General features: G+C 51.0%; 1 protein-coding gene across 5 annotated transcripts in view; it reads right to left on the bottom strand.

The window, feature by feature from the left end:
• Nucleotides 1-27,496, bottom strand: part of CDC42BPB (CDC42 binding protein kinase beta) — a 102,835-nt gene that overhangs the window by 59,496 nt on the left and 15,843 nt on the right. For all 5 annotated transcript variants that reach the window (XR_011146293.1, XM_068990917.1, XM_068990916.1 and 2 more), the window contains exon 2: nt 2,423-2,514. Coding sequence is in view for 4 of the 5 variants with exons in the window: in XM_068990917.1 (XP_068847018.1) it covers nt 2,423-2,514 (92 nt within the window). In the remaining variant the exon portion in view is untranslated. The remainder of the gene's footprint in view (nt 1-2,422; nt 2,515-27,496) is intronic.

Consider the following 27,496-nt stretch of genomic DNA (forward strand, 5'->3'; position numbering starts at 1 on the left):
ACCTATCTATGCATGGGTGCACACACCCGTGTATGGGTGTACACACCCCTATCTATGCATGGGTGCGCACACCCCTGTCTGTGTATGGGTGTACACACACCTGCCTATGCACAGGTACACACACCCATCTATGCACAGGTGCACACACACCCCTGTCTGTGTATGGATGTACACACCCCTGTCTATGCATGGGTACACACACCCCTGTCTACACAGGGGTACACACACCTGTGTACAGTTGCACACACAAGGCAGATCTGCACAGACTCTCCCCCATCCCTGGCTTGTCACGAGGAAGCAATCATTCAATTAAAACCACGTGTGAAGAACACTCAGGACACAACAATGATTAGGGCATTCCCATTTCCACAATCTGCTTGGTGCTCTGGAGACAGAGAAGCTGAAACGGGGCCACATTTCAGGCACGTGTTGACAAGACCACTCCGGGAGGATCGGCAGTGGTAGGAAGGTGAGCCACAGAGCCCCGAACTCCAGCTGCGCTGGCAAGGGTGGCACCCGTGTGCAGCGAGCTGATGGCCACAGGAGCTGGGTGAGGAGGGCTGGTGTGGGGGCCCAGGGAGGGTTGACTGTGTGCCTCATAGAGAAGCTGCTAAACCTGGAGAGGGAGCCAGGGCTGGACTCCAAGGATGCGTCGTCTCTCTTCATCCGGGAGGAACTGAAAAGTGATCGATGTTATCTTCTTTGAAAATCGGAAACTGACTTTTGCATTAAGTTCTTTGGCAAAAAAGGGCACTAAAAATAACTTGTCAACTATTCTGGCACAACAACTTCCTTCCTTGTGCTTTTGTTTTCTCCTCCTGAAGGCCATCCCTGTCCTGCCCTGGGCTCTCCTCCTGCTCCCCACCCCAACACCCTACAGGGCTTGCTGTCAGTGTGGAGCTCTGCGTGGCCAGCGCTGTGCCCAGCAGACCGCCCCGCTCCTGGGAGGGGAGACAGTCGGTGGAAGGGTGTACTGAACTGAGCTGGGTTTCCGTTTGAAGAGAGATCTGCTGTTTCTCCACGGAGCTCACTTCTTCCCCTGCTCAGGGAGGGCAGGGCTCCCAGGAGGTGGGGGCTCTGAGGAGAAAAGGGAAGGACTTCTCCAGGAACAGGATGCTCCGTACTGACTGGGGAGCTGGTTGCAGAGGAGCAGACGGCTGTCATAACTAGAACCGTTCCCCCAGATCTGTGCATCTCATGGGGAGGTGCACCTCAGTATCTGAAAGCAACAGCCAACATCCCCCTGTCCCGCCCCAGCCCACAGCCGGTCTGGGGTCGCCCCGGGTCTGAGCTGCCCCAGTGGCAGGCCACCCCATCCCCTGCGGCCTGGAGAGATCCACTCTCAGGGCTGGCGGGGGAGAGGAAGGTATGAGGATGACAGGCCCCCCCCAGAGCGTGGGCCAGGGTCTGACCCGAGGCTGAGGGTTTCCAAGGAAGAAACAGGAGCGTGACACACAGCTGCCCTCATTTACACCGGCAGGCCAGGCTTTCCCATGCAGGTGTTCTGAAGGTGTTTCCACAGCAGCTCTCTCCTCCTGGGTGTTCTACTGAAGCCTGCAGATACAGCGCGGCTGTCACCAGGTGCTGGCAGCACAAGAATCATAAAAAACGCTGAAATGTCTTCTAAAACAGATGCCAGTCCGCAGCACTCATGAGAAACTCCAGGGCAAAGAAGCCATCTCATTAAATCCTGCTCTGCTTCCTTCCGTGTATATTTCGCCCCATGTGAAGTGTACGCTGCACACGGCGAATGCTATCTCACAGTCTGCAGCACTCGAGTCACGTCCAGCAGGGTCGCTGGCGAGCAGAGCACACGCGCGGCTGGGACGTGACAGGGTACTTGGCTCACCAACACACGCAGCTCCTGGCCCAAGAGCGCTGAGGCAAATCCGAAGGAACGGCGTTACTGCGGTTCAGTAAGAGCGCCCTGTGAACGCACCGGATCCTGGCCCGCTGCTGGGTGGCCCGCGGAGGGTGCTGGGCGCGGAGACAGGAGGTCAGCGGCTCCGGCCCGGGTGCACAGGCTGCTCCCCTCTGCACCCCCAACACACACACACACGCCTGGACTCAACCCCACGAGGACCGACAGGCGGCAGGCAGGCTACCAACAGTGAGCACTGCCCAGACGGTGGTTCTTTTTTTCTAAGACTTTTTTCAGCTGATAATTTTAAAAACTTACTCTGTAAGAAAGAACTATTCTGGTCCAGACAATATTTAGGGTAATTCACCAGTCACCACCTTTTTTCTTTTTTCCTCCTTAATTCTATCTTTCAGATTTTATCCACCAAAAACTCTCCAAATGATACCAATAATTACCTCATCTCAAAATCAACATAAAGGACCTTAGAAACGCTAGATAACAGTTGTAGGCAAAACTGAAGGATGGGAGGGAGGGAGGAGGGAGGGAAGACGTCTACCTCACCTCGCCAAAAGCGCCTCTTCCGATCACTTTAATGATCTCGAAGTCTTCTCGATGAAGCTGCATTTCCTTCACCAGCTGCGTGAACGGTTTTGCTACAAACGAAAAGAAATCAAATCAACAATTTGCTCTAATAAGTTGATAACAGATAAAAATTTTATAATTGGGCATTCTAAGAAGTTATATTTTACTTAGAAGCAGTTTACTTTTTAAATGAATACTTTTTAAAACATGCAATATATCCGTAAGGGTTTCCTTGGCAAGCCAGTGGTAAAGAATCCACCTGCCTACATAGCAAAAGGGGGCTCAATCCCTGCAGAAGGAAATGGCAGCCCACTCCAGTACTCTTGCCTGGGAAATGCCATGGACAGCCTGTGGGGTTGCAAAAAGAGTCAAACACAATGTAGCGACTAAGCACCAACCTTTGGGAAGGCATGGACAGCTGGAGAACCGGAAGTTACACCAGATTAAGGTGGGCATTCATACTGGACCTGTACTTCAACATGCGTCATAGCAAACACCGTCACAACAGAGGCCCCTGGGAAACTCAGGGCAGTGCGGCTCTCCCCACTGAGCGAGCTGTGGACGCTCGACTCTCCTGCAGGGCAGCACAGGCCAGCGGGCCAGATCTGTGAGCTCTGGGTGCCACGCGTCAGCCTCGGGACTCCAGGCACTCTCCCAACTCCTGGTAACCAGCTTGAGTTGCTGGAGCCCCTGGCGGTGCCGGGGGGCAGGCTGGGAGCACTGCGCCCCCACGCAAGCCGCACGCCATTCTCAAGGTTCACTGTGTGATCACCCACGCTTCAGGGAGAAGAAAACAGAGCCAGGTTCCTGTGCAATGTGGACTGGGTTGGACAGTGCCTCCCCAACAACCTGTGGATGTGATCTGACTTGGAAGTGGGGTCTCTACAGATGTCATCAAGCTAAGAGGAGGTCCCAAACAGGAAAGAGGTGGGTCCTAAACCCAGCACGACTGGCACCCACATACAAAAAACCTAAACCAGAGAGATGACGAGGGGAGTCACATGAAGATGGAGGCACAGAGCCCAGGGGTTCAGTGACAAGGAAGGGGTGCCCCCAACTGCTGCTGCTGCCAGTCACTGGGAGAGGGAGGGACAGGCTTTCCCCAAGGGCCTGCAGAAGGAGCACGGCCCCGCCGACCCCCCGACTTGGGACTTCTGGCCCCAGAGCTGTGGGAGAACAGGAGCTCTCTGCTGCTCTGGGGCCCCCAGCTGGTGGTGAGCTCTCAGAGCAGCCCCAGGGTCGGGAGCCCCACCGGCACAGGACGCAGCGTGACCGCCATCCGCCCGGCCCTCGCCTGGCCCGTCACAGCGCTCACACCCTCAGGCCTGCAGTCCTGTGTCTGGCCGACCTGGACTTGTTCTCCATAGCTCTCTTTCAGGTCCTCCACGAGGACAGCTTCGCCAGCTCTGCCCTGGGGGGACGTGGGCAAACGTATGAAGGTTCTCTCTGGGTTCTCTGTTATAACCGCATGTGCACCTACATCAGCTCAGTTCAGTTCAGTTCAGTCGCTCAGTCGTGTCCGACTCTTTGCGACCCCATGAATCGCAGCACGCCAGGCCTCCCTGTCCATCATCAACTCCCAGAGTTCACCCAGACTCACGTCCATCGAGTCGGTGATGCCATCCAGCCGTCTCATCCTCGGTCGTCCCCTTCTCCTCCTGCCCCCAACCCCTCCCAGATCAGAGTCTTTTCCAGTGAGTCAACTCTTTGCATGAGGTGGCCAAAGTACTGGAGTTTCAGCTTTAGCATCATTCCTTCCAAAGAACACCCAGGGCTGATCTCCCTCACAATGGACTGGCTGGATCTCCTTGCAGCTACCTTATCTCTCCTCAAATCCTACAAATCTCATCTTTTCTGGACTTCCAATTGAGCTCCACATTCTTAATTTAACTCAATTATTTCCTCCTTAAATAGCTGCTCAGTCCACCAAGGTTTGACAAACAAGGTTTGCTGATCCAAGGAACAAAGAGCAGCAGAAGGTTCTTGGCTCCTGCTGGTAGTAAATTACCACCGCCGCCATTGTAAATATCCATCAGCGCTGAGATTAAGGAACAGAACACACCGGGTCTGAATTATTTAGGGGCGAAAAGCAAGGCTAAAGAAAACTCTTGAGATAGAACTTAAAAGGTCACCTATGGCGCCTCATGATTTATTTCAAACATCGCCCAAAATATCCATTCTCAGGAATCCTCATGCAAATGCGGACTTTCAACAGCCACTGAAGACCATCATCACCTCTCTCGGCATCTTCTGGGGGAACCAAATGGTACCTTCATTTTACCGTGAAGAAGACACTCCCGGCGAAGCTGACGTGCCCAGCACATCCTCCCCCAGCAGGAGAGCAAGCCTGGGAAGGCGATGCTGCGGCGCTCCTGGGAAGGAGCTGAGCCTTGCGCATGCGGCGTGTGCCCGGCAGACGCTCCTCCTTGGCAGGGGCTCCACACAGCACGGGGCACTCTGCTGCAAAAGCCCGGAGACTCACGCAGCCTGCAGCCCGCTGTCATAAATGCACAGGCCCAACAGCAGTGTTCATGGAGGTCAAAGACAACTCACCCCTAACTGTGCAAATCCTTGTAACTTCCCACGTTCCCATTCCAGCCCTTGACTGTAGACACAGTAAATGTCCATACAGCTATTTTTCATATTTTGCTTTCAATTTCTCATGTTTTGCATCTTCCTAAACCACTCAACTATCATTTTAACAGCTGCATAATATTTCAGTAAGCTGACACACCCACAACTTAAAATTGTGTCTACCTAATGCAGAGCTTAAAGGTTTACTTCTTTAAAATTATTTCCTTATGATGAATAAATTTGCAAGAAACTTTTCATACACACAGATTTTTCTTTCTTTTTTTTTTTACACTATTTTAAGTTAATTTTTAGGATGAAATTCCAGGACTCTCCTCTGGGTGCTAACATTTTTTCTGGTTCCTAACCTGTCTTCCACCCCACACTGATGCCTTGTCTTCCTTTGAAATTAAAACATTCTTTGATGCCTGGTTAGGTAATGTTCTCCCATATCCGGCTGTATGCCCTGGGATGTTAACTATCCATTCATGACATCTGCTCACTGACCTCATGACCTCATGACATCTGCTTCACCCTTTTTAATCCACTGTACGTTAGTACTTCACTTTGGTTTTGTCAGACATAACGACTGTAAACACCAGGCCTCCACTCCGCTGCCTCTTTTCATCTGAATTGCACTATTTTTATTTTATGGCAATTATTACTTTTAATAAAACCAACTTCACTTTTCCTGTAATTCTATTCTTAGAGCTTAGAAAGTTGTAACTCTTTAATAAAGATCTGATAGTCAACCCTATTTTTGGCTAAACAGCTTTTTACAACAGTCAACTCATCATTCATCTGTTGTTCAGAGTACTCTGGAACCTGGTGAGAAGCGTCTGTCTTGATTTCCAGTGGTGACTATCTGTAAGCAGGTGAACAGTCCAGGAAAACATCCCCAAGTTCTGCTCATGCCTCCCGTATCGGCAGGAGGCGGCCATGTGGCCGCGGAACCAGGAAAGTCCTGGTTTCCTTCCATCAGGGGAGTCAAGTTCTAAGTGGGACACCTGGTAGCTCTGCTACCTTAGAAAAGGCATCTGCTCCTCTGACTAAATTTTCCATAAAATGGGCAAAAAGCCCCTCCTCCTCAGGGACCCATCAGCAGGGGCCGAGGCAGGGAGGCGGGAGGCCCCTGTGGCAGAGGAGCCCCAGCCGGCTCTCTCGACGCCTCTTTTTTCCGCATCAACGGTCCTACTTGATGCTCCTCAAGTTGTCCTCTTTCTTTCTTGATGGAACAATTTTTATTGCTGATGCGTTCTACACAGCTCTGAACAACTTCCCTGAAATGCATGACCACGGGTTTATCGGGTCCAGTCTGATAAACAGGGGAAGAACCATGGGAACACCCCAAATGAAAGCCTGAAAAGATAAAGGAAGTGAGACTCAAGCAACAGGAAGTTAACTATGAGAACAAAATCTAATTTTTAAAATAAAGAGCACTAAAAGGAATCCAGAAGGAAAGCATTATTTCTGAAGAATCCTGAATATTTTCAAACAGTTCTGAAGACACAGTAAAAATGTTACAGTGCTAGGTAAAAATCACTGAGACTGCATTAGCTAGAACCCGAACAGACAGTCACCTCAGAGCAGCAGGCCCCCTGCAAGCCCAGCAGCGCTGAGAGGCCAGAAACCGCTCTGGCGGGAGGGACTGAGGGAGACAAGGGGAGGGGAGAGAGCCACCTTTCCAACAGGGCGCCAGTGTCAGCTCAGAGGCCGGGGAGCCCGCCATCGGACCAGGCCGCGTCTAGAGGCAGAGCCCATGGGCGTGTCTGAGGAAGATGTGACAGGCAGGGCTGGTGGCTAGGTGACCGAAGAGACGCAAGTGCGCGGGATTACCATGGAGCAGCAGGGGCAGGAAGAGCCGACACGCCGGGGGCCAGGAGAGCCACAGGGAGAAGCAGGGCTGGTGAGGCCGGCACAGGGCTCCGCACCGCGGGGACTCGGAGGGTGGGCGGCAGCCGGGCTGGCCGCCGGGGTCTCTGAGCACAGAGGTAGGTCACAGGGGCTGGAGGCCCGCAAGCTGAGAGGGGCACTGGCCAGCTGCGGCTGGGGTCTCTGCAAGCGTGGGAAAACACCCAAACCGGGGCCCACAGCCCACGACCGGAAGACACTTCCTGCCAGGAAGAAGCTGGGGGCCAGGTGTCCCCTGCAGAGGTGAGCCCAGATTCAACTCTGAAACTTGGGAAGGAGTCTGGGCTGCGCGGAGCCCTCTGCCCAGGGTTCACAAATGCCCCGAAGGAAGAGGAGCCGGCAGGAAGCTGCCAGGCCCTTCTCCCTCCTTCAGCCCCCTCTGTCTCCCTCTGGGGCACCCTGGGCAGAGCCCAGCAAGGAGCAGGGTTAGAGCCCAAACTGGGTGATGCTGGGGTGAGGAAGACATCCGTGTGGGAGACACAGTAACAGCAGGGACAGGGGGCTTGTTCCACACGGAAAGCCTGATGCCCTCAGTAACCAGACCCAGGGCCATGGGAGCCAGGGCCACGACTGTCAGAAAAGGGAGGACAAAGGCCCCGCAGTACTGGGTCAGAAGTGGGGGCAGCAGTGAGAACTCATGGCTTTCAATGTGTGGATGTAATCGGTGTGCAAACACACACACAGAAGCCGCGCTCTGTCTCCATGGAGGGCCAGGAGGCAGCATCACCCCAACAAGAAGCATCATTAGGAAAGATCTTGGTTTCTAAACACCATTCTCCAGCTAAGGAACGAGGGCTCCTCCATTGATTCCACAGCTGGGTCAGACAAGCACAGGTGAGCCTGGAGCCCCCTGTTGTGCCCGAAAGCAAGCAAGCACTCAAAGAATGAGAGTGAATGGAAACAGTCACAGCCACAGATCATCCCACCCATTAAATAAAACAAGCTCAGGAATACACAAGGATAGTAAATTAATCAAGAAGTTTTAAAATCTGATGAGAAATGGGATATTTACAGTTTCAAAGTACATCCAAACGGATACTAATGGATCAAACAGAGACACAGCGACCTCACAGTGCAGCCTGGCCGACAGGCTGCAGACCCGGGGATCGGAGTGAGACTGCACCACCCAGAGGACACAACAAGAATCACCGTGTTCTGGACTCTGAACTCAACCACGAGGACACAGGAGCGAAGCCTAAGCTGTGGAGAGAGCCCACGAAATGACTGGCCTACAGAGGGCTCAGCCGTGACAGTTAGGCAAGGCCAGGCACATCCCCGCAAAGGGAGGGAGACAGGACGGAAGCACAGAGGGGCTGGGATCTCGGCCCCTCTGCTGCGGGAGAAGGTGGGACAGCGGGCCTGGGGGAGTGCCATGCTAAGTCCTGATCTGGGGGTGCAGACTACGGGGTCCAGGGAACACACACTCAGCCTTCAAGGGGGGGGTTATGTAAGCAACTCACCCTCAAATTGTTGAGGGAATTCTTTATACTGCTATCTGCAGCTTTTCTGTAAGTTTGAGACTGTTTCAAAACATTTAACCTCTTTTTAAAGATCATCAGTTGGTATCTGGAGCGCGGGTGGGGCTGTGGGGCAGGCATGGGGGGGGGGCGCCGCCTCCCACCACGGCGGGAGGAAGCATAGGTGAGGATGACGATGCTGCACCGGGTCACCCTTTGGAAGAGCGCTGCCTGCGATGTGGGCGGAGCAGGGGGAGACTCCAGGGCGAGTGGGTGGGCAGCAGTGATGGGCAGGACTCACGGCTCCTGCTGCAGAGTCGGAGACGGAGACGAGACCAAACGGACTTCTCACAAGAGTCTACTGCTGGTTCATGTTTCAAACCAGTGTCTCACTTCAGAGCAGCCAGCTGACCCCAGGGTGGCTTCCTATCGGGAGGAAACTGGAGCTCACTGGGAGGGAGCCGGGCAGCAGCATTTTGAACGCTGCTCCACTGACTAAGCCTAGAGCTCCGGTGCTCTTCAGAATACAAGACCAGGATTCTATGAGCTGTGCCCAATGGGGAGCAAGCAGCTCGTCACGACACTCTTTAAACAGTCAGGTTGCAAAGCAAAATCACAACCAAAACACCATTAGGGATTCATTTTAAACATAATTTATATTAAGATTCTCTCAGAAGTCAGATATTATGGGTAGCTTGAAGAAAACAGATTCATTATAATGCTTAAAATAACATTTGCTTTTTCATGGTAATAACGAACCCACAGATTCTGAAGTAAGACAACACAACTACTCCGAACCTTAGAAAAAGTAAGGTGACCTCTCCTCTCATGCCAGCAACCGGCAAACACGGGAGGGCCCTGCACTGGGGCAGCACGGCGGGCGTGGGCTGGCCGGCTGGTGGGGACCCACGCTCAGCGACTGCTGGGGTGGGCACCACTCGGAGCCCCGCCCCACACGCGTGGTGGGTGACCTGCAGCTGCAGCCTGAGACCACCCCCAAGAGCCCACCCCATCAGGCAGTCACAAAGCCACCACCCCGCCCTCCGGTGCTGGCCTGCATGCACCCTCCAGCCCTCAGTACCATCTTCTTCCAAACCAGCACCGTCCCAGCACTTCCCTGCTGCCGACCTGAGCATCCTTCAACAGAGCTTGCTGCCGCCCCTCCTCCACAACACTCCGTGCGCCCCTCAGTCCCACTACACTCATCTTTCAGTGCCTCGGGCCTGAATGTGGTGTTACGAAGCAGGGCCCCATGAGGGGTACCCCGCCCCCCACGCCCCCCACAAGTGGAACACAAGGGAACCAGCAAACACAGCTGCCTCAGCAACCAGTCATCAGGAAAGGTGACCATCTCCACTGGGAGCACCTTTTTTTCCTAAGAATACATTCAACAACTTGGGATATTTTCCTCCAAAAAAAGACAGAATAAAGCTTAGCCCTTAGACAGCTAAACCTTGATTAGGAAAAAAATTTTCCTATTCTCTTCATTCTTCTATAACCTAATCCTCTTCCTACAGAACTTCTCATGATTCTAAAGGGCAATCAATCAGCCAAGCAAGGACAACCATTGGCAACTCCAAGGGCAAACGGGGATCCCTATGTTCCCTCTAAACAGAGAATGGCTTTACCAGGAAGGACTGGGGCAGAGGGAGACACTTTCGCTGAAACTGACTGAAAATGTGAAATGAGAAACTGATGCCCCACCCTCTGGTTTGTTTATCTAGAGAGGAAAGAGCAGACCAGCTGGACGGGGTGCCGGGAGGGGCGGCCTGGTGTCGCGGGGTGGGGCGTGCTGGGCCCCTGCCCCCGGGCCCAGCCTAGGCCCCAGGGCACTCACACCCGGGAACTGGCCTTTCAGAGCACCCAGTCCAAACAGTACACGTACCAGGGAGGAACCCCGAGCCCGAGGGCCAGGAACACGCAGAGGATGCGAGGGGCGGCTCTGCTTCCTCTGCGAACAGTCAGCCTCAATCCTGGGGAGGCCCCCCACCCCCACCACTCAAGAGGTGCAGTGATGGGCATCCCACGTGGGGGGCGGCGGGACAGCACCCCGAGGACCCAAGAGTGTGGCCACCAGAGGACCGTGAAGGGCAAGGTGTGACCTCAGCCCCACTGCGCGTCCAGGGCAGGGCTCCCCTGGCCAGGCCCTGACCTAGCCGGGCAGGAAGCAAGCACTCTCCCCAGCACTGGCTCCGGGGAGCTCACGCTTCCAAGACGGGGTGAAGTCTGTCCCCACAGCGCAGATCTGACACCCCAATAGGAGTCACACCTGTCCCAGAGTTTGTGGAAAATGTGCTTACGTTACATTAAATGGACTTTACTTGTTGTAGCAACGATGATCTTTGGTTAAATGACAGAATGCTATACTTCATAAGAAGCTGATAAAGTGGAAGCTTCCAAGAAGCCCTGTTAACTCCCAGTAACAATTCTCCAACCATGAACTCTTCAGATAAGCTGAAAATCAGGGAGTACAATACTGTGAAGTAAAGAAACATTAATTTTAACCTAAAGCAGTGTAAGATCCTAGAGGACTGAGAAGGAAGTCCTTTAATGCTCTGACTGAGAAGACAAGTAAGGTTCCGACTAAGTCAGTGAACATCTGAGAAGCAGGGGTGGGGAGGCCGCAGCGAGTCAACAGAAAACCAGGAAAAATCTCGTTCCAGCAGCCCGCTGTTACGTTATGTTATGCCATGCCATGCGAAGGAGGCGAGCCTTCCCAGACCAACCCTGGGGCCAGTCACATGACCCTGCATCTCTGCCCCCACTCCAGAGTTGATGGACTGCCTTCCTCAATTCCTCTTCACGCGGTCGCTCCTGCTTCGACGTCACTGCGGTAAAATCCTGCTGCCTCACTGACGGGCATCCCTCAGAACGGCCTGCCTTCCTGCCCGCAGCTCCCAGTCAAGGAGGCAGCAACTCTGAGACTGTGACGTCTTCTCCACGAGCAGCCGCGGCCCTGTCCTTTGGGATTCCTTTGTCAAAGCAAAGACCCGTGTAAAGTGAGTGGCCTTCACAACACATCTCTTTTCTAAAGCCAGATCCCTCGAGGATGTGAATACAAATATATGTTTTGTTAAAAAAAAAAAAAAAATCCCAGTGTACAATGCCACGTTATGAAAAAGCCAACAGTCACACACGGGTTCCCCGCTACCCAAAACAGAGTGCTCCCAGGACATCTTCCCTGGGGCTTCCCTGGTGGCTCAGATGGTAAGCTACTGGCCTGCCATGCAGGACACCGGGGTTCAATCCCTGGGGGAAGATCCCCTAGGAGAAGGGAATGGAAATCCTTCCTAAGCCAAGATGCAATCGCCTCAGGACACGTCTGCTAACTGATCCACAGAGACGACTAGAGACACTCAGACACTGCAGAGCTGGGGGGGCTCCTGGGGAGGGAGCCTGGCGGGGCCCTCTCTCTGCTGGGGGTGCTGCCTCTATAAACGGTGCTCTGCAACATAAACACTCGTCAGTATTTTCACTTTCTGCCTTTTTTTCCGAAACATAAAAATTGTCCTAGAATTTCTCTTCGTTACCAAGAACAGGTACTAATGGAGGTCCTGCACAAAAACCTAATTTTTGATGAGCAAGGAACACTTGTGCACATGTTGCAAAAATGTGACCTAAGAACAAAAGACGACTGCACGATGCTTCGATGGGTGGACCAGGCAGACCGTGCACGTCCAGGCCCTTCCACCTGAGCCACAGTCATCCTGGCCACCAACCTGCTAAATTTAAGGAAAAGAAAGTCCAGGAGTACAGAATGTATACCGGTAACCGACTGGCGGGGGAGGGGAAGCTCGCTGAAGATCACTCTCCCGTCACTCAGCAGAAGGCGCCCCCGTGTGGCCAGGCCGACTACAACCGCTGTGGGTCCAGAGGTGAAGCCCCACCAGCACAGGCTGCTGCAGGAGCCCGGCACACTCACAAGGCATCCCCGAGCTCGTCTCCTCCCCTGCGGACTGAGAGTGAGAGTGCGCATCCAAGGAGTTACAGGAGCGTGAGACCCGATCAATCCAAAAGCTTTCAGCACTGGGCCAGCACACGGTACGTCCTCACTACTCGGGAGCTCTGTCATTACTGCTGGGTGACACGTCTCTTTTTGTTTTTGTTTATATGTCATATTTACCAACAGGTCCCTTGGACTTCAAGGGGATCCAACCAGCCAATCCTAAAGGAAATCAATCCTGAATATTCAACTGGGAGAACTGATGCTGAAGCTCCAATACTTTGGCCACCCGATGCCAAGAGCCGACTCATTGGAAAAGACCCTGATGCTGGGAAAGACTGAAGGCAAAAGGAGAAGAGGGCAACAGAGGATGAGATGGTTGGATGGTATCACCGACTCGATGGACATGAGTTTGAGCCAGCTCCGGGAGACACTGAAGGACAGAGGAGCCTGCGTGCTCTAGTCCATGGGGTCATAAAGAGTTGGACATGGCTTAGTGACTGAAGAACTACAACCAGCAAATCAACAAATGAAACCACTGCCTAAATTATCCTAGAATCCAGCTGTATTACCAACCAAGAAGGTACACTCACTACCAACAAGCTCTGCCAGGCAGGCTGTATGTAGAAGACTCCCGGGTAGCACCCAGTAACTGCCACTGAGCAGCCCTGTAAACCAGGTACTCCAAGAGGGCCCTGCGCAGCCCTGGAGGCTGGTCTCTCACCCAGGAGAGGGCGTGACGCGACTCACAGGCACGCCTCACCCAGCAGTGCTGCCCTGGAGCAGAGGCGCCTGGAGCTGCTACCTGCAGCTTCACCTGCAAGGTCCAGACCACCGGCCAGCCGCCCTTCCGCCTCCCCTTCCCCCAGGGAACTAGCTGTCGCTGACCCCCCACTTTAATCAGCTTTTCTATCGCTCTCCCTGGACACATCAGAGCAGCTGTGACTCGTGGAGGCGCGGCAGAACCTTCTGACTGCTGTAATGACCTTCACGTCTCCACACATGTGACTTACTTTCCTTCAGCTTAAGAACCTATTTCTAAACACAAAGGGCCACGAAAGTAAAATTTCTGCCTGAGGCAGAGACCAAGAGGCCCCTGGGTCAGGGCTTTCAGCCGCTGTCAGCTTCCCGGACCTGCTCAAAGGCTCGCCATTAATTACAGGACGGCGACCGGAAAACGCAGGTGCTGAAGACAGGCCTGAACGAGCACAGCGGGTGTGTCGCCCTTCTGCTTCCGGGGAAAATGGGACAAAAACCTTTTAAGCGCTTCGTATTTTTTTCTGAAGTAGAATTTCTGATGTAAGAGCTTTAGCTCTCTTTCTGTTCTGTTTGACCTCATTTTGGTAAGACAGGTAGAGGGCAGAGAAGAGGGCGACGTCTACAGGGAGTGTGACTGTGAAACAGGAACCCACCGACTCAGAGCCTTTCCTAGTGCGCCTGCAGCCGAGTGGCCACTGGACGGCAGCCCTGAGTGGGCGCCAGACCTGGGCAGGTACGGGCGGAGCCCCGCGCCCAGCACCCCACAGCCTGGCAGCCTCACCCCGTCCCACGAGCGAGAGGACTGCGGATCTGCACCCTCACGCCAGAGCTTCTCGAACCCAAAGCCAGCGCAGCCCCTCAGGTCTGGGTCTTCTCAGGGCCCTGGGGTCAGGCTTCCGGGGCTGGTGGGGAGTGCTGTCTCGCCCTTCTGTGTCTTAGATGATCCAAAGGAAGAAAAACGAGGTGCCAGCTAGAAGCTTAGAAAGTGCTAGGGCCGTGTCAGGAGGATCAGTTCTAGTAATCTTCCCCAAGAGACCACCTAAGCTACCTTCTGGCTTTGGGGGATACACTGGAGAGACAGATATAAATGGAGAAAAGCTTTAGGTTTTGTTACCCTCTAATGTACCCCATTCCAGAATTTAACTCAAACAGTTTTCATAATTTAACAGAATCAGGGAAACAGAATAACTGTGGTTGCCAAGGGGGAAGGGGCTGGGAGACGGCTGGACTGGGAGCTTGGGATCAGAAAATGTAAACTATTCCATACAGGATGGACAGACAACGAGGTCCTCCTGTACAGCACAGGCAACTATGCTCAACATCCTGGGACAAGCCATAACGGAAAAGAAGGTGGGAGCTTAATAAATATCTATTAAACTGATTCTGATTTTGCGACGTATAAACAAAGCCCTTTGGGTTCTTATTGGATAGGTGGTAGTTCCTGTATCACCACAGCACAGACAACAGCATTTTTACACAGGACCACACCCACTATTTGCAGAGAATGACACTAAGCAGCATGAATAAACCTGTGAACAAACAAAAATCCCTAACGTCATCAAGCTTACATTTTAGTGGAATAAGAGAGAAAAGAAAACACATGTAAGGAACAAGTAGATGATACAGAAAATTGTAAACCCTTCGGATTAAAAAAAAAAGGGCAGGGAAAATGGGAGTGTAGTGGGGCAGGGATATTCACATACAGCTCGCAAGGTGACAGTGGTCTCAACAGTCGGATCCTGGTTGTATTTTGAAGGTGGAGCTGACAGGATTTCCTGCTGGACTGGACGTGTGCCTGGAGAATTATCCAAGGTGTGGCCTAAGCAAGCGGGAGGAGGGAGCTGCCTCGGATGAGGCGGGGCCGGCGGCTGCTGTGTCCAGCGGGCGCTCCGAGGTGGCCGCTACAAGAGTCTGGATTCTGGAGAGGAGACCAGGCTAGGGGTGGGAACTGGGGTCTTGGGACCCGACTGCATCAGGGTCAGGAGCCTGGACAAGGCCCCGAGGAGTCGGTGGGGCAAAGGAGGGCAAGGACGGCGCCCAGGGAGCTCTGGGAGGAGGAGGACGGGAGAAGAGAAGGAAGCGGCGGGAGCCTGGGGGAGCGGCCAGCACGGGCGCAGGAAGCCAGGACTCCAACCTGAGGCTGAGAACTAAGGGCCACGGGCGGCCCTGACTAAGGCAGCGGTCTGATTAGACTGAGTCTGCGAACGGGGAAGTGGAAGTGAAGGCACAGGACAGACAACTCCACAGAGCCTGCTGCTTTCAAGAAAAAAGACGGGAGGAGGGGAGCCTAGTTTAAATGTCTGACTTCATTTTCACCAAATGTTTTGTTAAAGAACGATGGGACCTCCCTGTAGTCCGGCGGTTAGGACTCTGCTCTCACTGCCAAGGCTGGGGGTCCGGTTCCTGGTGGGGATCCTGAGATCCCTCAGGCCACATCCCCACTCATCTTGGAGTGGGGGGCAAGTCCATCTATTCCAAACCCGTGCTGGCATCACAATGACCACCTAGCCCACCAGCATGGGGCTGGGGTATTACTGACGTATCAGAGGTTGTAAACAAAAAGTTCATTTTCACTGGCTTGGCTGTTTACAACAAACCATGACTCTAGGTTACAAAGATGAATGTCTCAAGCTCCCAGCACAGCAACCCACAGAACACAACGATTTCTTTAAAACGAACTCAATGGCCCAGGATGCGTCTCTGGCTAGCACCAGGGCCTGGCGGCAGTGCCCTGCCCAGACGGGCCTGCTAGCCTGCATCAGGCTCCCGCCCGGGCACCCTCCCAAGAGTCTTGGGGAGAAATGAGTGATTTTACAAAATGGTTTTCTTCAGTTTTTCCTGTTCGATCTCTGGGTAGGGAAGATTCCCTGGAGAAGAAAATGGCAACCCACTCCAGTATTCTTCCCTGGAAAAGTCCCATGGACAGAGAAGTCTGGGCTACAGTCCACGGGGTGGCAGAGTCATGTGGGAACCACGACTGAGCTATCAACACACCCACGGAGACAGAAGGCAGCACCCCGTGTACCCCGTGGTGACAGGAGACGCCCTGCAGGTCACCTGGTCAGGGCGCTGCCCACGCCCAGGATGAGACACCCCTGGAGGGCGAGGCCGTCACCAGGAAAAGGGATCCGGAAATGAGCTGAGCTGCTGTGCGGAGCAGGAAGAGAAATCCCTGATTCCTCACCCTTTCCCAGCACAAAGCCAGACCCGCCGCCCTCCCACGCAATGACAACTGGGCGGGAACCCGCAGGCAGGAAGGAGGCCTGAGCAGGACAAGGAAGGGGGTGTCTGCAGCTCTTCCTCCCAGGCTGCTTCGGATTCACAAAGCCCGGCGGACTGAGACAGGAGGACAGAGAAGCTCCCGCCCCCAGAACCCTGTACCACAGTGAGTCCTCACTCGCTCTTCCTGGCCCCCAACTCCCAGCCTTGCTGGCACATTCCTAGAAGACACTGCTCTTTAACAGAGGACATTGGTGAAAATAGTATCTGGGGAAGAAAGGGCAACTAAGAAGGAACGGGAAGAGTGAAATAAGAAGTTTGCAAATCACCAGCAACTGATACACTGAAAAGAAGGCAACTTCTTTTCAGTAATCAGTCATTTGGGGGAACTTTTAGCAACCAGAAATATCCACTGGCATTCCGTTATGATTACATCAAACTTGCAGCATGGTTCAATTTAAGAAACCTAAAGACATAAAATCTTGACTTTAAATTTGTCTTTTACTCTCTCTTGCACCCCAAACAGTTTATAAAATCATCACCACTTTCTGAACATCTACATATGTTTCAGGAATTTCATAAAATAGTCTCTAAAACCTGCAGGATAGATATCATCTGCTTTTGATGGAAAAAAAAAAAACCTGAAAACACAAAGCCCAAGTTCATATAAATATACAGCATTTTTACCCCCTTGTTATTTATTTCTCACATAAGTGACTCTTCATGTTTCATAAACATTAAAATTTTTCAATTTTAAAAATCATAGGAAAAAATTAACTCCACTATTTTTGCTGTTGTTCTTAACTTAATCATTGAGTAGGTAGTATTTTATCAAAATTCTGTGTACTACTGCTGGCATTTCAGAAAGGCCTGGATTTCTTTCTGCACAGGAAAGCAATAGCTGCTTCTAATTTCATGATTAGTAAAGCTTCTGAGGAACTAACAGTCAATGGTAGCCAGTATCATCTTAGGTGAAAGCTAACAGTCTCAAATTCTTTGAAAACTGGTAATCCAAGTAAACAATTCTTTCACTATCCTCTATACAGAGTATTTGATTTATTGCCCATCCATTCCCCCATTTGTGTCTGTATCTCTTAAGTTAACATACCCTATGACCTAGTTAGTTACATCTACCAAAAAGTTGCAAGAATTTCCACAGCAGCTTTATTTATAACCTTCAAAAACTGAAAGCAACCCAGATGTCCGCTAACAGGAGAATGGAGAATAATCTGTGATAACAAGGTATTACTATAATAATAATAATACAACAATAATAATAATATAATTAATATTATCTGTGATAATAATAGTCCTATTCCTGCAGTGGGATACTTCTCATCAAGAAGAAAGAGTGACCCGCTGCGGCACACAGCCCTGATGCATCTGTCCCCAGGGCAGAGGGGGACGTGCACAAGATCAGACACAGGGCCTCCCTGGGAGCCTGCCTGTCAGCGCAGGAGACGCGGGTCTGATCCCTGCTTTGGGAAGATCCCACATGCCCCGGAGCACCTGCCAGCGCCACCACTCCTGAGCCTGGGCTCTAAGCCCGGGCGCCGCAGCTACTGAAGCCTGCACACCCTAGAGCCCGTGCTCCACGGGGAGAAGCCACTGCAAGGAGCCCAGGGGCCGCCGCTGGGCAGCAGCCCCGCCGCTCCAACCAGAGAAGGCCTGAGAGCAGCAAGGAAGACCCAGCCCAGCCAAAACTAACGCATGCACTATGATTTTAAAGAAGACACACGTCAGACGCAAAGTACTCATTATTCCATTGTATGAAGTTCAAAACAGACACAACTTCAAGAAAACTCAAAGGGTTGAAGGAACAGTCTCTTCAACCAATGGTGCAGAGACAGTGGACAACCACTCGCAGGAAAACAACTATACCCCTACTTCAGACCAAAGATGAAAACTAGCTAAGATGCTAAGAGTGGGCCAAAAACCCAAGAGTGAGAGCTAGAACCATTAGCTTCTTAGGGAAAAAATGCTACAAACCGTGGTGACCTTGCATTAGGCAATGAAGTTTTGAGAGCACAAGCGAGAAAATTTTAAAATTTTAATTAGGCTTCATCAAAACTAAACATGTACGCTTCCAGTCATAAGGCGAATAAGCACTCTGGTGCAATGGACAACATTATAAATATAACTAACATTGTACAGCATTGCTGTACATTATATATGCAAGATGTTAAGACAGTAAATCCTTTTTGTAAATCTTTTCAAGTTTAAGGTGCAGAGCGTAATGATCTGGCTTACATACACTGTGAAATGATGACTGTAACAGGTTTAGTAAATATTCATCATCTCATGGACATCTCAGTGACAGACTTTATTTCCTTGGGCTCCAAAATCACTGCAGATGGTGACTACAGCCATGAAATTAAAAGACACTTGCTCCTTGGAAGGAAAGTTATGATAAACCTAGACAGTGTATTAAACCGCAGAGACATCACTTTGCTGACAAAGGTCCTTAAAGCTATGTTTTTTTCCAATAGTTATGTATGGATGTGAGAGTTGGACCAAAAAGAAGGCTGAGTGTGGAAGAATTGATGCTTTTGAACTGCGGTGTTGGAGCAGACTCCTGAGAGTCCCGTGCACTGAAAGGAGATCAAACCAGTCAACCTTAAAGGAAATCAGTCCTGAATCTTCATTGGAAGGACTGATGCTGAAGCTGAAGCTCCAGTACTCTGGCCACCTGATGCAATGAACTGAGTCACTGGAGAAGATCCTGACGCTGGGCAAGATTGAAAGCAGGAGAAGAAGGGAATGACAGAGGGTGAGATGGTTGGATGGCATCACCGACTCAAGGACATGAGTCTGAGCAAACTACAGCAAACAGCAGAGGAGAGAGGAGCCTGGCATGCTGCAGTCTGGGAGTTCGAAGAGTCGGACGTGACTTCACAGCTGAGTAACAACAATCACCTCATATAGACAGGACATTAAACAAATTTTTTAAAATGTATTTTTCCCTGTGATGAGAACTCTTAGGATACATGCTGCTGCTAAGTCGCTTCAGTCGTGTTCGACTCTGTGCGACCCCATAGACGGCAGCCCACCAGGCTTCCCTGTCCCTGGGATTCTCCAGGCAAGAACACTGGAGTGGGTTGCCATTTCCTTCTCCAACGGATGAAAGTGAAAAGTGAAAGTGAAGTCGCTCAGTTGTGTACGACTCTTGGCGACCCCATGGACTTCAGCCTACCAGGCTCCTCCATCCATGGATTTTCCAGGCAAGAATACTGGAGTGGGGTGCCATTGCCTTCTGGCTCAGGATACACAATTACACATAACTACTGACTATATTCCCCATACTGGTCATTTCATACCTGTGACTCATTTATTTTGTAACTGAAAGCTTGTGCCTCTTTATCATGTTATGAGGAAAACTTCTTTTCTGTTCCTTTAATTGGATAAATGTGGTCTATCCATACAATGGAATATTAGTAAGCCATAAAAAAGAAATGTTGATATACAATACAACATTGATGACGCCTACAAACGTTATGCTAAGTGAAAGAAGCCAGTTTCAAAAACCACGTGTTTTATGATTCCATTTATATGAAATGCCCGAACAGGCAAACCCATGAAGACAGGAAGTAGACTACCAGCTGCCGAGGGCCAGGGCAAGGGGGATAGGGAGGGACCACTGATGGAAATTGCGTTTCTCTGCAGGGTGATGAAAATGCTCTAGAATTAGGCAGTGGTGGTGGTTGTACAACTCTGTGAATATACAAAAAAAGAAAAAAAAATCACCAAATCGTATACACATAAAAAAATAAACTTGAAAAAAAACCCGGGCATTAACTAACGTGTGATGCAGGTCACACAGTGCCCCCCACTCTGGGGAAGAGTCGTATACTGAGGGGTGAAGAGGGCACAGCAGAGCCTGCGTGGGTCCCTGACTCATTCATTCATTTATTCAAAAGGTATTAGGGATATTTAAGGAAACTACTGGTATTTCCCTAGTTAAGGATCTACCTTCCAGTGCAGGGGACGAGGGTTTACTCCTGGGTTGCGGAACTAAGATCCCACACGCCGAGGGGAAACTGAGCCACTGCCTGCCGCAGCCAGAGAGCTTGCGCACTGCAATGAAGACCCAGTGCAGCCAAAAAAAAAATTACTGAGATGAAGCAGACAGTGACTGACAGCATGCGCTTGAGCTAAGACTTAGCTGCCCCGCTGGTGTTGCGGGACGCGTGATCCGAGCCCCAGCTTCCTCAATGGCCAATTAGGGATAATGCAGGACTGAGGGTTATCAGGAGAATTACAAGAGCCGTGGACAGAGACCATGAGCTCAGTGTCTCCAGACGCGGGTCACTATACGCCTGTGATCGCAGGCTCACCAGAGAAGACTCACTGTGCCCCCCACCTCGACTCTCCTCCCAGTGTGAGCCCACACCCAGGCAGCTGTCCTGGGCCCCGCCTGGCCCCACGGCACTGCCTGCCGCTCCCCACTAAGGGCCACTCCCTGCCCAGCCCTGAGGAAGAGCCTCTGAGCGCTGACCCCGGCTGAATAAAGCAGAGTCTACTGCCTCCAAGTTTCCCAACACCACTGTGTAACCGTCCTTATACTCTGTACTGGTGATCTGTGCGTATGGCGTGGACGCTCCTGTCTGGGCGCAAGTGTGTGGAATTCTTGGTTAATGGGAGTGTTAGTAAATAACACTTGGTTAATGGGAGTGCGAGTAAATCTTAAACTCATACAACTGAAAACAACAGAAAAACAAACTTATGTCACGGTTCTAGAAAAAAAATTTCTAGCACACGTCCTGAGACCAACAGGACATGTTATTTAAGCTCCTAAACCTTCTGTACCTAAACAACATCAGTGTTCATAACAATTGTACAGAGCTGAATGCTAAATGATCCAAGTCCAACCTGACAAAGTCTCTGAGTTGGATGGCTGATATACAAGGAGTACTGTGGTGTTTAAAAAAAAAGTTACATCTTTTCACAGGTAATCTTCTCTTATCCAAAATTCGTTTAAGCTGTTCACCATACTTAGTTTTGTATATTTTTACACAAGGAATAAATGTCTCTGGAAGGAAAGGAAGTGTTTTTACCAAAAATTATATGCATCTTCCAGAACCGAATCCTATGTCAGACATCTCAGGAGACAAGAATACGGTAGCCTGAAGCCCCCCCGTGGCCAGACATGAAGAACGAGAACATTCAAAACGGCAACAGTAACTCGCCCAGCAACTGCAGTACTTAACCTACTCTCAAGGCAACTGCTTCTGAACCAGAGGAAGAACCCAGAAAGCGGCCCTCTGAGCAACGCACTCACTTCTCTTCCAAGAGGAGGAAATGAGGAGCAGCCGGCCCTTCCGCCTGCCCCGGCGGCTTTGACCTCTCACCAGCTGTCACCCACTTCAGTCCCACACAGGCTGGTGCTCCTGGGTACTCAAGGCAGTTTCACACCCTTGCCCTGCAAGGTTAAGATGGAAACCGTGCATTTTCAAAATGCTCATGAATGTATAGAAGAACCAAGTTGTGTGCTTTCGTTTTTTTTAAAAGAAGCTTGTTTAAGGAGAAGTTGTATTTTAGATGTGACAAAAATAGCTACACTCGTGTTCAATGCTGTTTATTTGAACATCAACATTACATGTGCCCTCGACCGGATGCCACACTACCTGCACTGAATTATCCAACGGAACCTATGCATTTCTGAGGCACTTTTAAAAAAATAGGCAAACAAGTCCCCTGCTTGATATTTTAATAAAATGTCAGCATAAAGAGAATGAAACACAAAGGAAAATTATCAAGCCACAAAGTAGAGAAAGAGAGTAATGTCTTCCTTTGTCTTATCTTTAGCTCACCATCACAAAATAAGTGAGTTAGTAAGCAGGAAGAAAGCTGTTTTGTACATAAGACAGTCATTCTGGTTTTATCCAGCCATTGGTAAGCTGGTCATCTTCCCACTAGACAGCCAGAGATGAGACACACTGAAAATTAGCAAATGACAAAAGCTTCCCATAAATCAACAGAATTTTACTGATAGGTTGGCACATGTTTAACATTTCAAAAAAAGAACACTTAGCTTTGCGGAGCCTACATTTGCATGTTCTAAGAACCAATCAAAAAACAGCCTTCTTAATCCTTCAGTAAAAATGAAAGGTTTATATTACAAGTGTTATTGGATTTTTTGTTGTTGTTTTGAATCACGATTTCCCAGGATGTCTGGTGATTGTGAGTGAACTGACTTTGCACACACACTCCTACTTAGTTCTTCCCCTGAATGTTCTCAGCAGGAAGCTGCCTGGCTCTCCTACTATTTCCAGACACAGTGTCTGTCCGGCCTATTGACTTTTCAGAGCTGGATTAAAGAAAAAGGAAGACCTGGATGCACTGCAGGCTACAGCATCACTGTCAGACACGGACAAGTAGGGACCACTTTTTCCGAAGTCAGATTAAAAAACCAAAACCTTAAAAAGGTATTTTAAAAACTGAGAAGTCACAATGTTAATCCCAAAGTGTCTCCAGCAAACAACTGTTACGTTCTATGTAAGACCGCTCTTGTATTAAAAAAAATATCTGATGCTATGAGTCCAAGGTATCTCTCAGAGCTCCCTGCCGGTCACCCAAGCTGAACAAGCATCTGAAAGAAAGGGCAGCATGGGCGTTTCTTAACAGGAAGGACCCGGGAAGCGACACCACACCTCTCACTTCTCATGCTGCGGCTTGGTCTCAGGACACCATCCCAGTCCCCATGGGGAGGTGTCACTCCCTCCAGTGCAGATGACACGCTCAACCTCCCAACCGGCCTCGTGGACTCGTCCCATCCTGACCCTGCCCGTGCGAGCCCCAGTGTAAGAGGAGAGCCTGAGTCACGGTGACTTCCCTGTGGGACGAGCCCCCGCACACCCAGAGGCCCTGGACCGCTGCAGCGGGTCGGGGAACCGAGCACCGACCGACACAGGACGCTGAGCGGCGGGGTGCACAAGCGGCACAGAGGGACCCCGAGCCCCGTCCACGGCCGCCTCCGGCTGGGCTCCGGTCTCCCTGCACCCCCACGCGGCCCTCCAGAACCCCAGCGGAAGACGGGCGGAGGGGGCGCCCCAGGTGCAGGCCCGAGCAGAGGGGCCACACTGGCGTGAGAGGGCAGGCGGCGAGACAGAGCCGGCAGAGGGGCGTCGGATCGGGCGAGGGGGTGTGCGCTGCCCCCTCCTCTCCCGTAGCCCCGGGGCCCCTCAGGGAGGGCCTGCCGGTGGCACGACCTGGCGCTGGCCTGGGGCAGGCGGTGGCTTCCAGACCAGGCCTGTCTACACCTCCTTCCCTCCCCAAGTGGCTGCCACCCTCTGAGGACAGCTCTCACCCCTCCGCCGGCCCTGACCCACCTTCCCTGCCTCAGGGTTCCCGGCTCCCAGCCCGCACCTCCACGAACCTCTTCGGCACCTTACAGTCAGCCCCGCCACCCGGCTCCCCACAAGGCCTCCCCGCCACCCAGCAAAACTCCATCTTCCCCTGGGACCAGCTCCCCCCAGCGAGGCCTCTTCTCCTCCAGACGGAGGAAGCTGAAGGGAGCTGGTGACAGAGCCAGACCTACCCACCGTCCGGCCCAGAAAAGGAGCGGGGCGCACCTGGCACAGAAGCGGGGGGACCCGCCACAGGAAGCGGGGCGACCCGCCACAGGACGTGTGGCATCTGACACAGGAAGCGGGGAACCCGCCACAGGGAGTGCGAGAACCCACCACAGGAAGCGGGGCATCTGACCCAGGAAGCGGGGCATCTGACCTAGGAAGGGGGGGGACCCGCCACAGGATGTGCGGGAACCCACCACAGGAAGCGGAGGCATATGACCCAGGAAGTGGGGGAACCCATCACAGGATGTGAGGCATCTGGCACAGGAAGTGGAGGGACCCCACCACAGGAAGCAGGGCATCTGGCACAGGAAGTGGGGGAACCCACCCCAGGAAGCAGGGCATCTGACCCAGGAAGTGGGGGGACCCCACCACAGGAAGCGGGGCACCTGACACAGGAAGTGGGGGGGGAACCCCACCACAGGATGTGGGGCATCTGGCACAGGAAGTGGGGGGACCCACTACAGGAAGCGGGGCATCTGACACAGGAAGCAGGGGCATCTGACACAGGAAGCGGGGGGACCCACCACAGGAAGTGCGAGAACCCACCACAGGAAGCGGAGGCATCTAACACAGGAAGCAGGGCATCTGACCCAGGAAGTGGGGGGACCCCACCACAAGATGTGGGGCATCTGGCACAGGAAGTGGGGGGACCCCACCACAGGAAGCGGGGCATCTGGCACAGGAAGTGGGAGCATTCGGTACAGGAAGTGAGAGCATACGGCACAGGAAGTGGGAGAAACGGCACAGGAAGGGAGCAGCACGGGAAACGTCAGGCCCTGGCACCCTCCAGTTCAACTTGCAGTATTAAAACTAAGACCAAAACACCAGTAAGTGCTAACAAAAACCAAAGGAAAGCTATCAAGTACAGACTACAAAAAAGAGGCTAGGCTAATTCCTCTAACAGGAACATATTAGGAAATGTTAGAACATAAAGTTCTAAGAAATTTCTAGCAACAATCCAATATGAAGTGTGGAGAAAGGGGAAGGATACCAGCTAGACAATAATCAACTCTTCAAATAGTCACACAGTGTTCATTGGGGGAGAGGGGCAAGGGGACAGGAGGGGCAAATCAGACACGTGGGCTCCAGAGAAAGGCAGGTGCCCACTGTCAAACTGGTGCCTCCGCATCTCCATAGGGACTGAGGGGAAGGGAGGCAATAACTGCCCCAGCCCCCACCAAGCCCCTGCATCACCACCCAGAATGCCAACCACTGACCTCTGGCACAGCACCCTCGGGCACCCAGCTCACACTCAGGATCTTAGGCCAAGTCAGGTACTGACTGCAATACTCCTCACAAAAGGGGGATTTCAAACGAAGTAAGAAGTATCTAATTTTTTATATCAATTTGGTCCCCTAATAGCTCTATTTCCCACAAAATATACAAGGCCAATAGTATAGAAATGATTTGTCAAAAGCCAAATTTGTCCAGCCAGAAATAAATTCAAACGGAAGGAGCAGAACAAGACAAGTGGTCTGGCTGCTTCAACAAACTGCAACTGGGGAGAAGACAGAGAGGGAGTCTATAGGTTAAAGGAGAACCGGGAGGTGGGCAATCCAAACGCCGTAAGTAACTTTGTTTTGGCTGCTACACAACAAATTAACTGAAAACAGCAGCAAAAAAGGAGAAATTTAAACCCTGACTGCGTATTTGATGGTACTGAGGAATTATGGTCATTTTTTCAGTGACATGATACTACTATGGTTTTATGTTATATGCTATGTTTATATGGCTAAGGCCTTAATCTTCCTGAGACATACAGGGCAATATTTACAAATGAGATGACAGATGTCTAGGATTTGCCTCAAAATCACTCTTTTTGGGGGAAAAAGGTATCAAAATGAAGACGGGGGTGACTTAACAACTGTTGAAGGGAGTGACTGAAACAAGGGGTTCATTAGTCAACTATTTCTACTTTTTAACACGTTCAAGATTCCTATAATAAATTTTTTTTTCTTTTTTTTTGGTTGCACTGGCTGTTTGTCGCTGTGCGAGGCTTTCTCTAGTTACGGTGAGCGGGGGCTCCTCTTCATGGTGGCACACAGGCTTCTCGTGGTGGTGGCTTCTGCCACAGAGCAGCGGTTCTACAGCACATGCTCAACAGCTGCGTCACATGGCCTTAGCTGCCCCACGTCGGGTGGGATCTTCCCGAACCAGGGTTCCCGAACCAGGGACAGAACCCGTGGCTCCTGCATTGGTGGGTGGATTCTTATCCACTGCACCACCAGGGAAGCCCCTATAATAAACATGTTAAATGGAATTATAATCAATACCTATCACTTTTATTAACACTAAATATAAAAACAGTATCAATATATGAAAAATTCAAGCCCCTCCAAAACGGAACAATGACGTTTTCAAACATGGTGTCCTTGACTATTTCATATCTAAATGGAGGACAACTGAAGGCATGACAAGGGATATTAGGTTAGAAGTTTCTGAAAAATTAAGTTTCCTTTTACAAATACTCAAACCAATTGAATTCCAAACAGAATGAATCCAAATCACCAGAGCTCTTCTCTTGTCACAAATCACACAGCAAGCGTATCTGAGCATGAAAATCAACTACATGCCCAGGTTATTTGTTATGAGTTCATTTGCTTTATTGCTGGAATTCCTTCTGGGTCATAAAACAGTTTTATGAGCTGGTAAACATTTCATACGAACTCTGAAAAGCTGCCATGACTAACAGCTTCAGTATTCGGTGCAACAGCTCTCTCCCCTGACCTGACTGACGCTAGCACAGCACTGAGTACTCTAGACTCCACTTCCAGAAGGGCCGGGTGATGCTCTGACTGATCAATGTTTACCTAAGGACCCCCTTCACTGTGGAGAAATGAGAATGCTATGGGGAAAGTGGGGGAAACAGTTAAATTTTTCCACTCCAAACTTCATTTTAAAAAAGATTTAAAATTCATTTTATTGCCAGATATTTTTCTCAGATAATAAATGTAATATTTTAAGCATCATTAAACTTACAATACAATCCAAAATAATAACCGTAGTAGGGAAAAAAATAAGCCATAAGATACACGAGTGGTACTGTGAAATGGATATTAAGAATGGCATGAATTTTTTTTAAATTCTTATGAAATGAAGTTTTATCTATATCACAAACTAGAGTTTAAAAACTATCAAACCTGAAGGACTAAGGATCTAGAACTCAAAAACATCACCCCTCAAACAGGGACAACTAGTAATTCTGTATTATTTTTAGGGAAGATTTCTAAATACTGCATGACAAAAAGACCAGGAAAATCATTAAGAGGAGAAGTTCCAAGGTGAACCAAGAACTGACTCCAGAGAAAACAGATAAATCGGGAAGAAGAAAACTTTAAAAAATTCTAATTAACGGACTTCCCTGGTGGTCCAGTGGCTAAGACTATGCCTGTCAATGCAGGGGACATGAGCTCAATCCCTGGTCTGGGAAGACTGCACATGCTGTGGAGCAACTAAACCCATGTGCCGTGATTACTGAGCCTGCACTCCGGAGCCCATGCACAACTACTGAAGCCCGTGCGCCCAGAACCCACGCTCGACAACCCAAGAGCGGCCCCCACCCACCACCACGAGAGCGAGCCTGCCTGCAGCGACAAAGACCCAGTGCAGCCAAAAAAAA

Source organism: Capricornis sumatraensis, chromosome 19, assembly GCF_032405125.1.
Source record: "Capricornis sumatraensis isolate serow.1 chromosome 19, serow.2, whole genome shotgun sequence".
NCBI classification, from domain to species: Eukaryota; Metazoa; Chordata; class Mammalia; order Artiodactyla; family Bovidae; genus Capricornis; species Capricornis sumatraensis.